At 38.0% G+C, this 15,193-nt stretch overlaps 1 protein-coding gene across 1 annotated transcript; it reads left to right on the forward strand.

Moving 5' to 3' along the window:
• Window positions 1-3,610: 3,610 nt before the first annotated feature.
• On the forward strand, window positions 3,611-4,549 carry LOC129494392 (olfactory receptor 5AN1-like). The gene has a single exon (XM_055301267.1). The coding sequence runs from the start codon at window positions 3,611-3,613 to the stop codon at window positions 4,547-4,549; it is 939 nt and encodes a 312-aa protein (XP_055157242.1).
• Window positions 4,550-15,193: the final 10,644 nt, after the last annotated feature.

The raw sequence follows: 15,193 nt of genomic DNA on the forward strand, positions 1-15,193 counted from the left end.
CATCATCAAGAACTGAATCTTTCTCTATCAATTTAAAATACTAATTTTTATCATATTTAAATTTTTACTGATATTTAAATTTCTCTAAAATTTCTATATGGTCTTTTGGCATCTATTTTTATAAGAATAGTGAATTTTCAGTGTTTATAATGCTTTTTAATATCTAAAAGTTCATGTGTTTTTAATTCATAATATTTTTTCAAAAATTTCTTAGCTGTTCTCAGTCATTTCCTCTCTTATCTCAAGGAAGGGCAGTTGATGCCATCAGGGAAATACAAATCAAAACCACAATGAGATACCACCTCACACCAGTCAGAATGGGGAAAATTAACAAGGCAGGAAACAACAAATGTTGGAGAGGATATGGAGAAAAGGGAACACTCTTAAACTGTTGGTGGGAATGTGAACTGGTGCAGCCACTCTGGAAAACTGTGTGGAGGTTCCTCAAAGAGTTAAAAATAGACTTGCCCTACGACCCAGCAATTGCACTGTTGGGGATTTACCCCAAAGATACAGATGCAATGAAACGCCGGGACACCTGCACCCCGATGTTTATAGCAGCAATGTCCACAGTAGCCAAACTGTGGAAGGAGCCTTGGTGTCCATCGAAGGATGAATGGATAAAGAAGATGTGGTCTATGCATACAATGGAATATTACTCAGCCATTAGAAACGACAAATACCCACCATTTTCTTCAACGTGGATGGAACTTTAGGGTATTATGCTGAGTGAAGTAAGTCAATCGGAGAAGGACAAACAGTGTATGTTCTCATTCATTTGGGGAATATGAATAATAGTGAAAGGGAATATAAGGGAAGGGAGAAGAAATGTGTGGGAAATATCAGAAAGAGAGACAGAACATAAAGACTCCTAACTCTGGGAAACGAACTAGGGGTGGTGGAAGGGGAGGAGGGCGGGGGGTGGGGGTGAATGGGGGACGGGCACTGAGGGGACACTTGACGGGATGAGCACTGGGTGTTATTCTGTATGTTGGTAAATTGAACACCAATAAAAATTAATTTATTAAAAAAAAGGAAGGGCAGTTGATTATGAACCATAGGCCATAGTTGCAATCTATTATGAATTATGAATCTGTTAGTAAGCTCTAACATGATGACTATACCAACAAAACTGATGAACCATATCTATGCAGTACTTGGTAATTGAAATTATTTACTTCTTATTTGCCTCAAGGTCATCATGGTTTGATGCTGGTTGTCAAGCAAGTATACTCAAACTCAAGCAAACTAAATAGAACATTGTTTATGTGGTTTATGTCTTCATGGCCCTGGGTGTTTTTATTTGCTTCTACATGAGGTCTGAATCTACATCTGCCTAGAGGTAATGATTCCTCACTGTCTATAAGGTCAATGATGTCTCAGGAAATTCCTCAAATTAACCCCTACAACTGGTGACATTCCTAACCATGGGTACAACTGTCATTCATGGTTATCTGTAAGCAATCCATGATAATAATAGCCAACCCCTAGTGGACAATTACCATGTACAGAGTTGCGTGCTGAGCATCCCTATGAATTTTCTTGTAACCATCGTAGTAATCTTATAGTCCAGGAGCTCTTAATGTTCTCACTTTATTTTGAGTAAATCAGTCTTAATGTGTTTAAGCTACTGGGACAAGTTCATAAAGTGAGAGGGTATCAGACAAAACTCCAAAGTCTAAACCTTTAACTACAGTACTATGCTGTTTCTCAGGTAGTAAAATACTCTAAAATTAAAAAAATGTTGGGATCAATAGTGAGCTATCCTACCCTTACATTGGTATATTTAGTACGAAGACTTCTTTTTTTTTATAATAAATTTATTTTTTATTGGTGTTCAATTTGCCAACATACAGAATAACACCCAGTGCTCATCCCATCAAGTGCCCCCCTCAGTGCCCGTCACCCATTCACCCCCACCCCCCGCCCTCCTCCCCTTCCACCACCCCTAGTTCATTTCCCAGAGTTAGGAGTCTTTATGTTCTGTCTCCCTTTCTGATATTTCCCACACACTTCTTCTCCCTTCCATTATATTCCCTTTCACTATTATTTATATTCCCCAAATGAATGAGAACATATAATGTTTGTTCTTCTCTGTTCTTATCAGTATGAAGACTTCTGTGAGATGACTTGTTCCATAACTTTATTGGGCACATATGCTGTTATAAGTTATGATATAGTTTTCCAGGCCAGTTAGAAGATGATATATTAACTACATTCATATAAAAGTTTGTGAAATTATTACAAACAGGGTAAATAACTTTTCATAAGGATAAAAGAAGAAATTTAAAAAATTTATCTAAATGAGGACACCTGAGTGACTCAGTAGTTGAGCATCTGCATATGGCTTAGGGCATGATTCCGGGGTCCTGGGACTGAGTCCCACATTGGACTCCCCATGGGGAGCCTGCTTCTCCCTCTGCCTATGTTTCTGCCCCTCAGTCTCTCTCGTGAATAAAAAAATAAAACCTTAAAAAAATTTATCTAGATGACCATCTTGATAGGCTATTTCAGTTTTAATCTGTGGTGATGCCATTTATGCTTATTTTAAAAAAGATTTTATTTATTTATTCATTCATGAGAGAGAAAGACAGAGAGAGAGAGAGAGAGAGAGAGAGAGAGAGAGAGAGAGGCAGAGACACAGGCAGAGGGAGAAGCAGGCTCCATGCAAGAAGCCCAATGCTTGATCCCAGGACTCGATCCCAGGACCCCAGGACCCGATCCCAGGACCCCAGGACCAAGCCCTGGACCAAAGGCGGGAGCTAAATCGCCGAGCCAACCCCTCGGGAAAAATAGTACACTTTTTTTTTTAAATTAGTGGGTATGTGTGGCTTTCTCTTTTCTTGACATTCCCAGCAAATTGTTGCTGCCAAGACTCACTGTTAAAGTGACAATTACAGGGACACATGTGATGCGTGTGCCATAACTCCCAATGTGATTATCTCCTTAATATCACTTCTGCTTTAGAAACCTGCTGGTCTCCATTTTAATTATGTATTGATACAAAAGAGCCTGTTTTTTTTTCTTATGTTTTTTTCCTGTGGCTCCGTCATCAGGCCCAGGGCACAAGGTCCTGGGGACAGGATCCGTCCCTGCCTCAGGCACGGACAGCTTTCCTCTCTCTGGCCTTGGACCCCTGCCAGAGGACAGGTGCAGGTCCCTCCCTCAGTGTGATTAAGCCACATCTGAAACCATTTGGGAGAATTATTGGCTGAAGAGTGTTAAACAGGCAAGGGGAGCTGAGCACTTATGACATCCAGGTGACAGCAATCAACAGGTCATCTGATGTGTTGTTTAGTAGTAGATTGTAATTCTACACACGAGGTCTCTATAATCATAGCCTTTCTGTTGTTTTAGTTCTCAGTCAAATTTGAAAAAATCTCTTTAATTTTCATGAGACTTCACTAAATAGGTGAGAACACGAGACACTAAAAAGTCACTTCTTGACAATTTGAGATGAAAAACTCAAATCAGGTCAGTGAGGCATTACTTCTATCCCCACACTCCATGGAGGGAAACTATGGCACATATGAGATTTGTAATGCTGTCATTTCACCTGGGTCAGCAGTGCCTTCTCTTCTCTCTTTTCTGATTTTAGAAGCACCAAGCAATGACTGGGGGAGGAAATACTACAGAGATCACTTATTTCATCCTTTTGGGATTCTCTGATTTCCCCGGAATCCTAGCAGTGCTCTTTGCTGTATTCCTGCTGATTTACATTTTGACTCTGACTTGGAACCTGGGCCTCATCATCTTAATAAGGATGGACTCTCACCTCCACACGCCCATGTACTTCTTCCTCAGTAATCTGTCCTTCATAGATGTCTGCTATGTGACCTCTACAGCTCCCAAGATGCTCTCCAACTTTTTCCAAGAGGAGCAAACCATCACCTTTGTGGGTTGTGCCGTTCAGTACTTTGTCTTTTCAACCATGGGACTGAGTGAGTCTTGTCTCATGACAGCCATGGCTTATGACCGATACACTGCCATTTGTAATCCACTTCTCTATTCATCAGTCATGTCACCCACGCTCTGTATTGAGATGGTGCTGGGATCCTATCTGGCTGCACTCTCTGCTAGTATATCCCAGTTGTGTGCCATGTTTCAGCTTCATTTCTGTGGGCCGAATGTCATCAACCACTTCTTCTGTGACATGCCCCAACTATTAATCCTGTCCTGCACTGACACTTTCTTTGTACATCTGTTGATTGCTATACTAGCAACGATCTTTGGGATGATAAATGCCTTTATTATTATGATATCCTATGGCTATATTGTCATGTCCATCATGAAAATCACTTCAGCTAAAGGCAGATCCAAAGCTTTCAACACCTGTGCTTCTCATCTGACAGCAGTTTCTCTCTTCTATACCTCAAGTGTTTTTGTCTATTTGAGTTCCAGCTCTGGTGGTTCCTCCAGCTTTGACAGATTTGCATCAGTATTCTACACTGTGGTTATTCCCATGTTGAATCCCTTGATTTACAGTCTGAGGAACAAGGAAATCAAAGATGCCTTGAAGAGGTTACAAAAGAAGAGATGGTATTGCTGAGGTCCTGTCCAGAGTTGTCCTCTCAAAACCTTATCCCCTAATAATGTGCACATGAATGGATTCTAACAAAATTCACACTGCCTTTGGATAAAGATAGTTTAATTTGTAACGGATAATATGCCAAATGGACTTACAGCTGACTTGATTGCATACAAACACAATATCTTTAGGTCCTAGAGGTTCATACTTTCACCCTACATGAAGAGTGGCCTCATCATTTATTAACAATCTGCAGGTATTTTTAAACAGTAAGGTTTAGAAACCCTTTGCTTCTTTTGGCTTTAGAGATTGAGGCCTGTTTATCTCAGACCTCTGATTGTAAAGAAGCAATACCTGGCAGAGGCCCCCAGGAGTGTAGAGAACTTGCCTCCCAAATATTTTGATGCAGCATAATCCAGACATGAGGGTGATCAATGTTTGTTTTGAATTTCTGACCATAATGGGAATAAATAGGGGGGATGTGCCTTTGAACAGAAACAAAGCTATACAATTGGCTTGGCAACAGCAGTCTGAGATAGCTAATGTTTGTTGAAGGCCTCTTTCCAGCCTAGTCATCTATAAGTTTGGTCACTTTCCAGTCTCCACCATCTGTAATCTAAGGAAGTGGGAGGTGATTTGAATCATAAAGGAGAATGGAATGAAGAATGTTTTTCCTTCAATACCATTTACTTATGAGTCTGATGACTTCATTTCTCGCTTCTAGTGTTCAGTGGAGATTTCTGATGGGAGTGATATTGAAAATCCATATCCCAGCTAATAGCTATTTCTTACATTGTGGGACTCAAAGCTCTCTCTCCCATTAAATCAAGAAAAATTATCCTGATGTAGCCAGCGTTTCACACTATCAAATCATTTCTAATATTTCAAGCATTGTTATTTCCTTTCTTCTAATAACTTTGGCTATGTTTGTACTTTTCCTCATTCCATGAGGTAAAAAGTTAGGTTGTTTATTTGAAATCTTTATATTTGCCTAGTATATGTCATTATCCTTGCAAACTTCCTTTTTAGAACTGCTTTTGTCGTATCTCATTGGTTTTCCTGTATTGTGTTGCCATTTCCATTGGTCTTAAGATATTTTTTTATTCCTCTTTTGATTTCTTATTTGACCCTTTGGTTGTTTAGGAACGTGTTGTTTAGTTTTCACATGCTTGTCAATTTTCCATCTTTCCTTTTGTTGATTTCTAGTTTCATAACAATGTGGTTGGGAAAGATACTTGGCATGATTTCAGTCTTCTTGAATTTGTTAAGACTTGGTTTGTGTCCTATCATAGGATTTATTCTGAAGAATTTTCAGTATGTACTTAAGGAGAATGTATTTTGATGCCATTGGATAGAATGTTCTATAAATGTCTATTAGTGACATCTGGTCTGGTGTTTGGTTTTGTCCAACATTTTCATGTAGATTTTCTACCGGGATGATCCATCTATTGCAGATAGTGGGGTCCTGAAGTCTCCTACTATTATTGTATTGCTGTCCGTTTTTCCCTTCAGATCTGTTAATATTTCCTTAATCTGTATTGGCACTCTGATATTGGATACATATATTTTTGGTTGTTATGTCTTCTTGATGAATTGACCCCTTTATTATTATTTAATGACCTTCTTTGTCTCTTATTCCCAATTTTGGCTAAAAGTCTATTTTGTCTGATATAAGTATAGCTGCCCTGCTTTCTTTTAGTTTCCACTTTTTCCATCTCACCTTTAGCTTGTGTGTCCTTAAAGCTGAAGTGAGTTTCTTCTAGGCATCGTATAGTTAGGGTTATTTGTTTATTTGTCTTTAGTTGTGCTTTTGGTTGGTGAATTCAGTGTATTTACACTTAGGATACTTATAATATGTTATCTTACTAATGTAAACTTGTTAATTGCTTTCTGGCTATTTTGTTGTTCAATTGTTTGTTTTTCCTGTTTCCTCTTAACTTTGTGAGTTGGTTATTTTTCCTGATAGTATGCTTTGATTCCCCTTTCTCTTCTGTGAACCTAATATAAGTTTTTGTTTGTGGTTACCACAAGGTTTACATAAAACATAGACTTAAAAATCCATTTTAAGGTGATAGTCACTTACCTTTGGTGTCATACAAAAAGCTATCCTTTTACTTCATTCTTTTATATTTTTGATATCACAGTTTACTTTTTATGTTGTGTCTGTGTGTGTGTGTGTTTAAATATTTATTTATTTATTTTGACACAGAGAGAGCACGAGAGAGCACAAGCAAGGAGAGAAGCAGGGGGAGAGGGAGAAGCAAGCTCCTCGCTGAGCAGGGAGCCCCACAACTACATGAGGCTCAATCCCAGGATGCCTGGATCATGACCTGAGCTGAAGGCAGACACTTAACTGAGCAACCCAGGTGCTCCTATGTTGTGTGTTTGTTCACAAACTACAGTAGTTATACTACTGTTATACTATAATTAATTGGTTAAAACTCTATCCTATACAGAAATAGCCTTCTAAATCTGATTGTATATTTACCTCTACCAGTGTGTGGTCTATTTTCATGTTTTCGTGTTACATCTTTTCAATTCAGCTCGAGGATCTCCTTTCATTATTTCTTGCTGGGAGGGTCTAATGGTGATTAACACCCTCTTTTATTTGTCTGGGAAAGCCTTTATTTCTCCTTCTTATCTGCAGGATAATTTGGGCAGACAGAGATTCTCAGTTGGCATTTTTCCCCAACACTTTTTATACATCATTCCACTGTCTCTTGGCCTAAGGGTACCTGCTATGATATCCATTGATAGCCTAATGGGAGTTCCTTTGCAGTTTATAATCTTTTTTTCCCTCACTTGCTTTTAGGATTATCTCTACTTTTTGAGACTTTCATTATAATATGCCTTGGAGAAGGTCATTTTGCAATGAGATCATGTAGCAGTCTATTAGCTTCATTAACTTGGATGTCCATGTATCTTCTTAGCTTTGGGAAGTTCTCAGCTATTGTATCTTTAAATAGACTTTCTGCCTCCTTCTCCTCTCTTTTTCTAACTCCAATTATTCTTTTAAAAAAATTTTTTTTATTTATGATAGTCATACACACACAGAGAGAGAGAGAGAGAGAGAGAGAGAGAGAGAGAGAGGCAGAAGGAGAAGCAGGCTCCTTGCACCGGGAGCCCGATGTGGGATTTGATCCCAAGTCTCCAGGATCGCGCCCTGGGCCAAAGGGAGGCGCCAAACCGCTGCACCACCCAGGGATCCCTAACTCCAATGATTCTAAAGTCATATGCTTTATGGTTCCCAGAGGCTTTCTTTGCACTCTTTTATTCTTTTTTTCTTGTTCTCTGACTGGGTTATCTCATAGTTCCTGTACTCAGGTTCACTGATTCTACTTTCTGTCTCTGTCTACTATGGATGCTTCCTGTTGCATATTTTTCATTTTATTCATCGAATCCTGCAGCTCTAGATTTTCTTCTTGGTTATTTTTAATGATTTCTATGTATATTAAATTTCCCACTTGTTCATGTATTGTTTTTTATTTCTTAAAACATTTTTTATTGGAGTTCAATTTGCCAACATATAGCATAACACCAGTGCGCATCCCGCCAAACCCCCCTCATTTCCCATCACCCAGTCACCCCGCCCCCTGCCCACCTCCCCTTCCACTACCCCTTGTTCATTTCCCAGATTTAGGTGTCTCTCATGTTTTCTCACCCTCACTGATATTTTCACTCATTTTTCTCTCCTTTCTCTTTATTCCGTTTCACTAATTTTTATATTCCCCAAATGAATGAGACCATATAATGTTTGTCCTCCTCCAATTGACTTATTTCACTCAGCATAATGCTCTCCAGTTCCATCCACGTTGAAGCAAATGGTGGGTATTTGTTGTTTCTAATGGCTGAGGATTGAACTTTTTTGTGTTTTCCTGTATCTCATTTAGTTTCTTCAAACAGCTATTTTGGTGTTTTATTTTTAAATATTTTATTTATTTATTTATTTATTTGGAGAGAGAGAGAGAGAGAGAGAGAGAGAGAGAGAGAGAGAAGAGAGAGAGAGAGAGAGAAGATGCAGGGGAATGGGCAGAGGGAGAGGGAGAAACGGACTCTCTGCTGAGAAGGCTTGATCCCGAAACTCCTAGGATCATTGAAACCAGAGCAGAAGGGAGATGCTTAACTGACTGAGACACCCAGGCACTCTCAGAACAGCTATTTTAAATACTTTATTATCTGAAATGTAAAATTCTGTGACTTTGAGCTGGTTATTGGAGAATTATTTTTATTTTTGGTGATGACACGATTCCTTGCATCTCATGTTCATTGAAGTCTTATGTTCCTGCTTTTGTATTTGAAATAGCAGACACTTCCTCAAATCTTTACTAGCTATCTTTGGATGAGAGATATTTTTCATTGGTTTTACTATAGCTGGTATCTTATTCAGCTTTGTTTGGATATGCCCACTTCAGATTTTTTGCCATGGCTAAATTCTTAAGCTTGTTTGTGTGTACTAGTTCTTACAACTCACCAGACTGGCTCCTGGAAAGTTCTGTTTTGTTTCTTAGAAGAAGGTGGAGCTACAGCTTAAGTTGTAGTTCCTTCCTTGAACGGAAGTTTTTCTTAGCATATTCATTCTTAAATGGAGCTCACTTTTGCCTCTGACTTGAGAAAATGCACAATGAGCTGTCACAAGGTGGGTAGATTTAGCACATAGGGTGTTGCGGGTGACTGGTGGCATAGATCTATGGGGGGATCTATTACATCCTTTTAATGCCCTTTGATATTCTTATCTGCTTCTTTCATGATATCCACACCCCTCCTTCCCAGTAATGAACTACCTACCTTAGTACCGCTGGACAGAAATGGGTTTCTGGGTTTCTCCATCATTTTCCACACAGCTGTAGTAGCCAGGCACTCACTCACCACTTTCTTTTTGCCATACGGACTAGTTTGCCACTGGTTAGTTCATTCCTGCACTGTGTTGCCTTGGGGAAAGGATGGTACTGGCAATGGCACTCAAACTTGTATTTATTTTTTGCTCCAGTGGAGATCTGAACTTTTTCCTCAGGAAAGCTGGACATGAACAAAATCTTACTTTTCCATGGCTGTTCACACAAACTAGCACTCCAAGTTTTCCCTGACTGTGGCTGAGTGTCAGGCTGGTTTGCTAGCTTCCACTAGATCCACAGCACATACTGAGATTTGTTACCTGTTACCTACTGCACAAGGGAGAAAATTCCTCCTTGGCCCTGGCCATGTGGTGCTAGAGCTCACATCTCCCACAGATGTACTTTTGTTCATGGCTAGGTGCTAATTTTTAGTTGTTAATGGAAAGAGAAAGAGGGATTTTAGTTCAAGATAGTAACATAGGAGGCTCTTGAACTTATTTTCTCTTATGAACACACCAAATCTACAGCTCCATATGGAGCAATATGCTATGAGAGAAATTCATAAACTAGCCAAATGACTCCTGTACCTTGTTCAAACAAGAACAATTCTACATTGAAAGAAATGGGAGATGTGGAGCTACAGCCTTGCCAATAACCCCACCCCTGGCACAGTCACATAGATTGGGAGGGAACTCACAACTTCTAGCTTCCTAAGTTGTGAAGGTTTTGGACCCAATACCAAGCACCTTAACTTTTGAGACTTCCTCCTGGGATATTGGCTCCCAAAACACCTATCTCTGAAAGCCAATCTCCGTGAGATTCACAAAATGATAGCAAACAAAGAAACTGTTCTGAACTGGCTATCACCCAGGACTTAATTCAGAGAGCAGTCAGAAACACTCAACTCCCAGTCTTTTATTGAAAGAGGCCCATATACATATTATAAAAGCTACAGTCTGAGGTAAGCCTTCTATTTAACACACACCTATGGGTGGACTGCTATCTTCTCTGGAGACTGGGGAGGACTGCAGGCACTATCTCTGTACTTTCCCTCTGCACTACCGCAGGTCACCAGTATCTCCTAGAAAGGATTGTGCTCATGCCTGATACCCTGGATTGTGGGTCCTGCCTGGGGGACATCCCTGATAGCCCAGCTCTTTTGGCCAGTGAGGCTTGTATTCATGGATCCCACAGGATTGTGCCAGACAAAGAAACGTTCCTTAATAGGCTGTTCCCCTCAGGGATTAGTGCAGAGGGCATAGATAGAAACACCTGTTTCCAGGATTTCCCTGAAAGAGTCTCACATGCATACTTTAAAAATACTTCTTGAGTATCTGACTTCCAATTATCCTGCATGTAGATGTTGACTGGGATCCTCACTTTTGAGACACTGACAGATTGTGGCCCAACCTCAACTATGAGGAGCCACTAAGAACAAAGAAAGCTGTTTGAATAATCATGAGATAGGGCCCATCTGAACAATAAGTTTCATCTCCTAAATGATATTACTCCTTTAAGTTGGGAGAGGTGTCTATTTATCTAATGCACAGAAACCAACATAGAAGGAAAATAAGGAAACAAAGAAATATGTTTCAAACAAAGAACAAGATAAAGCCCCAGAAACAGATCTTAATGAAACAGAGATGAGTAATTTATCTGATAAAGAATACAAATTATGGTCATAAACATGCTCACCTCATCAGGAGAGCAATGCATGAAAAAGTGAGAATTTCAACAGAGATAGAAAAAATAAGAGGTTACCAAACATAAATCTCAGAGCTGAAGAATACAATAAGTTTACTGAAAAATTCAATAAAAAGGGCCAGCCACATACTAGATCAATGAAGTTGAAGACAGGGCAGTGGAATTTATCCAATCAGAGGAGCAATCAGATAAAGAATGAAGTAGAGTGAAGTTTGCTTAAGAGATTTATAGGCCACTGTCAAACAGACCAGTATTTGCATTATAGAGGTTCCAGAAGGGAGAGAGAGAGAGAGAGAGAGAGAGAGAGAGAGAGAGAGAGAGAGAGAGAGAGAGAAACAGTTTATTTCAAGAAATAATGGCTCAAAATCTCCCTAACCTAGGAAAAGAAACAGACATCTATATGCAAGAAGCCCCAAGAATTCCAAGTAACATGAATCCAAAGAGAACCACATGAGATATATTATGAATAAAATGTCAAAAATTAAAAGGTGATAATCTTAAAAGCAGCCAGAGAAAAGCAACTTTTATGTTCAAGGAAACCTCTATAAAATTATCAGTAGATTTTTCAGCAGAAACTTTGCAGGCCTAAGAGCATGGCACAATATATTCAAAGTGCTGAAAGAAGAAAACCTGCCAATCAAGAATAGTCTACCTGGATAAATTGTCCTTCAGAATTGAAGGAGGGATAAAGAGTTTCTAGATAAGCAAACCTGAGCAATTCATTGCCACTAGATTGTCTTTACAAAAAGCTTAAAGGGGACTTCTTCGAGCAGAAACAAGATGTCACTAATTAGTAGTAAGAAAACATATGAAAATGAAATCATTGGAAAGGTAAATTCAGAGCATTCTTATGTGGTGATCATGGTGATATATCACTTACAAATGTAGCAGAAGGTTTAAAAGACAAAAGTAAAAATAAAGTGACAACTACAATAATTTGTTAATGGATACACAAAATAAAAAGATATAAATTGTTGCATTGAAAAATAAAATGTAGCAATGTACTTTTAATATACACTTGAACTTAAGTTGCTGTCAGTTTAAAGTAGACTGTTACAATATGTTTGATGTAAACTTCATGATAACCACAGAGCCAGTATTTATAGTAAATCTGTGAAAGATAAGGAGAAAGGAATCTAAATATACTAATACAGAAAATTATCAAATACAAAGGGAGAGAGCAAGAGATGAAGAAATAAACGAGTTACAAAACATTCAGAAAACAACAAAATGCAAAAAAAAGAGAAAACAACAAAATGTAATATTAAGTCCACACTTATCAATAGTACTTTAGATACCAAAGAACTAAATTTTCCAGCCAAACACTGAGTGAGTGAATGGACTGAAAAACACACAGACACACACGCAACAAGATCCCACTATCTGCTGTCTAGAAGAGACTTTACTTATTAGAGCTTTAAAGACACACACAGAGACTAAAAATGAAGAGGTAGAAAAAGAAATTCCATGTAGATGTAAATCAAAAGAAAGCAGTTTTAGCTGTATTAATATCAGAAAAAAATAGATCTTAAGACAAAGATTTCAATGAGACAAAGGTCATTATATAACAAAAAAAGATCAACTCAACAAGAAGATATAACATTTACAAGTATTTATGCATGCAACATGGAAACATCTAAATTTATAAACAAAATATTAATAGACTCAAAGGGAGAAATAGATAGCAATATGATAATAGTCGGGAAACCCCACGACCCCATTTTCAACAATGGATAGATCATCCAGACAGAATATTAGTATCATAACATTGGACTTAAACTACATGTTAGGACAGATGGGCCTAACAGACATTTTCAGAACATTACATAAAGGTAGCAGAATATATACTTTTCTAGAGTGTAAGTGAAACATGCTCCAAGGTAGTTCCTATGTTAAACCACAAAATAAGTCTTATTAAATTTAAGGGGATTAAAAGTGTATTAAGTAATTTTCCAGTGGTATGAAATTAGAAATCAAGTACAAGAAAAAAACTGGAAAATTCACCGGTATATGGAATGAAAGCAATATGTTACTGAACACCAAGAAGAAATCAAAACAGAAATTTAAAAAGTATTTTGAAGCAAGTGAAGTGGAAATACAACATATCAAAATTTAGGGATACAGTAAAAGCAGTTCTAAGAGGAGAAGTAGATAGCAATGAATGCTTGCATTTATAAGGAAAAATGTAATTTCAACAACCTAACTTTACAATTCAAGGAACTAGAGAAAGAGGAGTAAACTAAGCTCAAAGTTAGTAGAAAGAAGGCAATAACAAAGATCAGAGTGGAGATAAATGAAAAAAGAAACTAAAAAACAATAGAAAAGGTTAATGAAACTAAGGTTTGCTTTTAAAAAGCTTATAAACAAAACAGAAAAATCTTTAGACTCACCAAGAAAAAAGAGAATGAAATAAATAAAATTAGAAATGAAAGAAGAGGTGTTACAACTGGTACTGCAGAAATACAACAGATTATGAGACTACTAAGAACAATTACAAGACAAAAAATTGGATAACCTAGAATAAATGGACATATTCCTATAAACATATAGATGACCAAGACTGAATCATGAAGAAATAGAAAATATGAATAGACCAATTGCTAGTAAGGAGATTGAATCAGTAGTCAAAACCCTCCCAAGAAACAAAAGTGCAGAACTAGATGGCTACTCTGATGAATTTTACCAAGTAAAGAAGAATTAGTACCAATCATCCTCAAACATTCCAAGAAGCAGAAGAGGAAGGAATCCTTCTAAACTCATTTGATGAAGGCAACATTACCCTAATACCAAAACAGACAAGGACACCAAAATAAAATTATAGCTCATTATACCTGATGAACATAGATGCAAAAATCCTCAAAATATTGCACAGTGAATTCAATAATACATTAAAAAGACCATATACCATAATCAAATGGGATTTATTTCAGTTATGCAAGTATGGTTCAACATCAACAAAACAGTGCGATATAGCACAATAACAAAATGAAGGGTAAAAATATGATCATTCCAATAGAGGCAGGAAAAATATTTGACAAAATTCAACATCCAGACATGATTAAAAAAAACCTGTCAACTCATTTGGCCTACATAGAATATACTTCAACATAATAATGCCATATAAAACAATCCCACTGTTAACATTATAGTCAGTGGTGAAAAGTTGAATGCATTGCCTGCAATATCAGTAACAGACAGGAAGGCCCCCTCTTACTGCTTTTATTCTCTATAGCACTGGAAGCTGTAGCCAGAGTTATTAGATTAGAAAAAGAAATAAAATGCATTCAAGTAGGAAAAGATGATGTAAAATTTTCCCTCTTTAGAGATAACATGATAGTGTATATAGAAAACCCTAAAGACTTTCCAAAAAAATGTTAGAATTAATAACAAATTTGATAAAGTTCAGGGTAAAAATGAACATATAGAGACCTTTGACATTTCTATACACTAATAATGAACTAGCAGGGAGAGAAATTAAGAAATAAATCTTTTTTAAATAAATTTATTTTTTATTGGTGTTCAATTTACCAACATACAGAATAACACCCAGTGCTCATCCCGTTGAGTGCCCCCTCAGTGCCCGTCACCCAGTCACCCCCACCCCCTGCCCTCCTCCCTTTCCACCACCCCTAGTTCGTTTCCCAGAGTTAGGAGTCTTCATGTTCTGTCTCCTTTTCTGATATTTCTCACACATTTCTTCTCCCCTTATATTCCCTTTCACTATTATTTATATTCCCCAAATGAATAAGAACATACACTGTTTGTCCTTCTCCGATTGACTTACTTCACTCAGCATCATACCCTCCAGTTCCGTCCACGTAGAAGCAAATGGTGGGTATTTGTCGTTTCTAATGGCTGAGTAATATTCCATTGTGTACATAAACCACTTCTTTATCCATTCATCTTTCGGTGGACACCGAGGCTCCTTCCACAGTTTGGCTATTGTGGACATTGCTGCTATAAATATTGGGGTGCAGGCGTCCCGGCGATTCATTGCATCTGTATCTTTGGGGTAAATCCCCAGTAGTGCAATTGCTGGGTCGTAGGGCAGATCTATTTTTAACTCTTTGCGGAACCTCCACACAGTTTTCCAGAGTGGCTGCACCAGTTCACATTCCCACAAACAGTG

The sequence above is a fragment of the Nyctereutes procyonoides genome, unplaced genomic scaffold, assembly GCF_905146905.1.
Source record: "Nyctereutes procyonoides isolate TBG_1078 unplaced genomic scaffold, NYPRO_anot_genome, whole genome shotgun sequence".
Classification (NCBI taxonomy): domain Eukaryota; kingdom Metazoa; phylum Chordata; class Mammalia; order Carnivora; family Canidae; genus Nyctereutes; species Nyctereutes procyonoides.

Bases quoted from the DNA above. Each gene is read 5' to 3' on its own strand.
- LOC129494392 (XM_055301267.1), top strand. From the start codon at position 3,611: ATGACTGGGGGAGGAAATACTACAGAGATCACTTATTTCATCCTTTTG.